Source organism: Sinocyclocheilus grahami, unplaced genomic scaffold, assembly GCF_001515645.1.
Source record: "Sinocyclocheilus grahami isolate Dianchi unplaced genomic scaffold, SAMN03320097.WGS_v1.1 scaffold12583.1, whole genome shotgun sequence".
NCBI classification, from domain to species: Eukaryota; Metazoa; Chordata; class Actinopteri; order Cypriniformes; family Cyprinidae; genus Sinocyclocheilus; species Sinocyclocheilus grahami.
In genome coordinates, this window is record NW_015514498.1 from 5480 (window position 1) to 5943 (window position 464).

A 464-nucleotide genomic window follows, 5' to 3' on the forward strand; every position below is an offset into this window, starting at 1 on the left:
GAGATGTGAATATTTCAGCCATCAAATGTTTAATAACACTGCCATTCACATGAGAACTTCCAATGCTTTTTGTCTGAATTTGTCACTTCTTTTCAGGGTTGTGAGTGTCTGGTGACGGACTCACGCTGGCCGAGCTGTGCTTCTGGAACTCTCTCCCGGATGATGCGACAGGCGTCGTACACCATGGTAGAGGGCTCGAACTGCATGGTCTTCACCACATTCCCCACCCCGATCTTCAGCGACAGCGCCACCATGACTGACACTACGGGACTGTGCCACTGCTACTCCTGCAAAACAGACATCACACAAACTCTCAACACTCTTTTCAGGCTAACAGGATGACATTATTGATGATTTAGACCAGTGGTTCCCAACCCTGGTCCTGGAGGCACCCCAAAAACTGCACGTTTTGCATGTCTCCAAACACACCTGATTCAGGTCATCAGCTCATTAGTAGAGACTTC

At 48.7% G+C, this 464-nt stretch overlaps 1 protein-coding gene across 1 annotated transcript in view; it reads right to left on the minus strand.

Annotated features, from left to right (window-relative positions):
* Positions 1 to 283, minus strand: part of LOC107578895 (talin-1-like) — a 5036-nt gene extending 4753 nt beyond the window's left edge. Inside the window, exon 1 of the mRNA XM_016264797.1 lies at positions 125 to 283. Within this exon, the coding sequence (XP_016120283.1) occupies positions 125 to 254 (130 nt within the window). The 5' untranslated portion in view covers positions 255 to 283. The remainder of the gene's footprint in view (positions 1 to 124) is intronic.
* Positions 284 to 464: the final 181 nt, after the last annotated feature.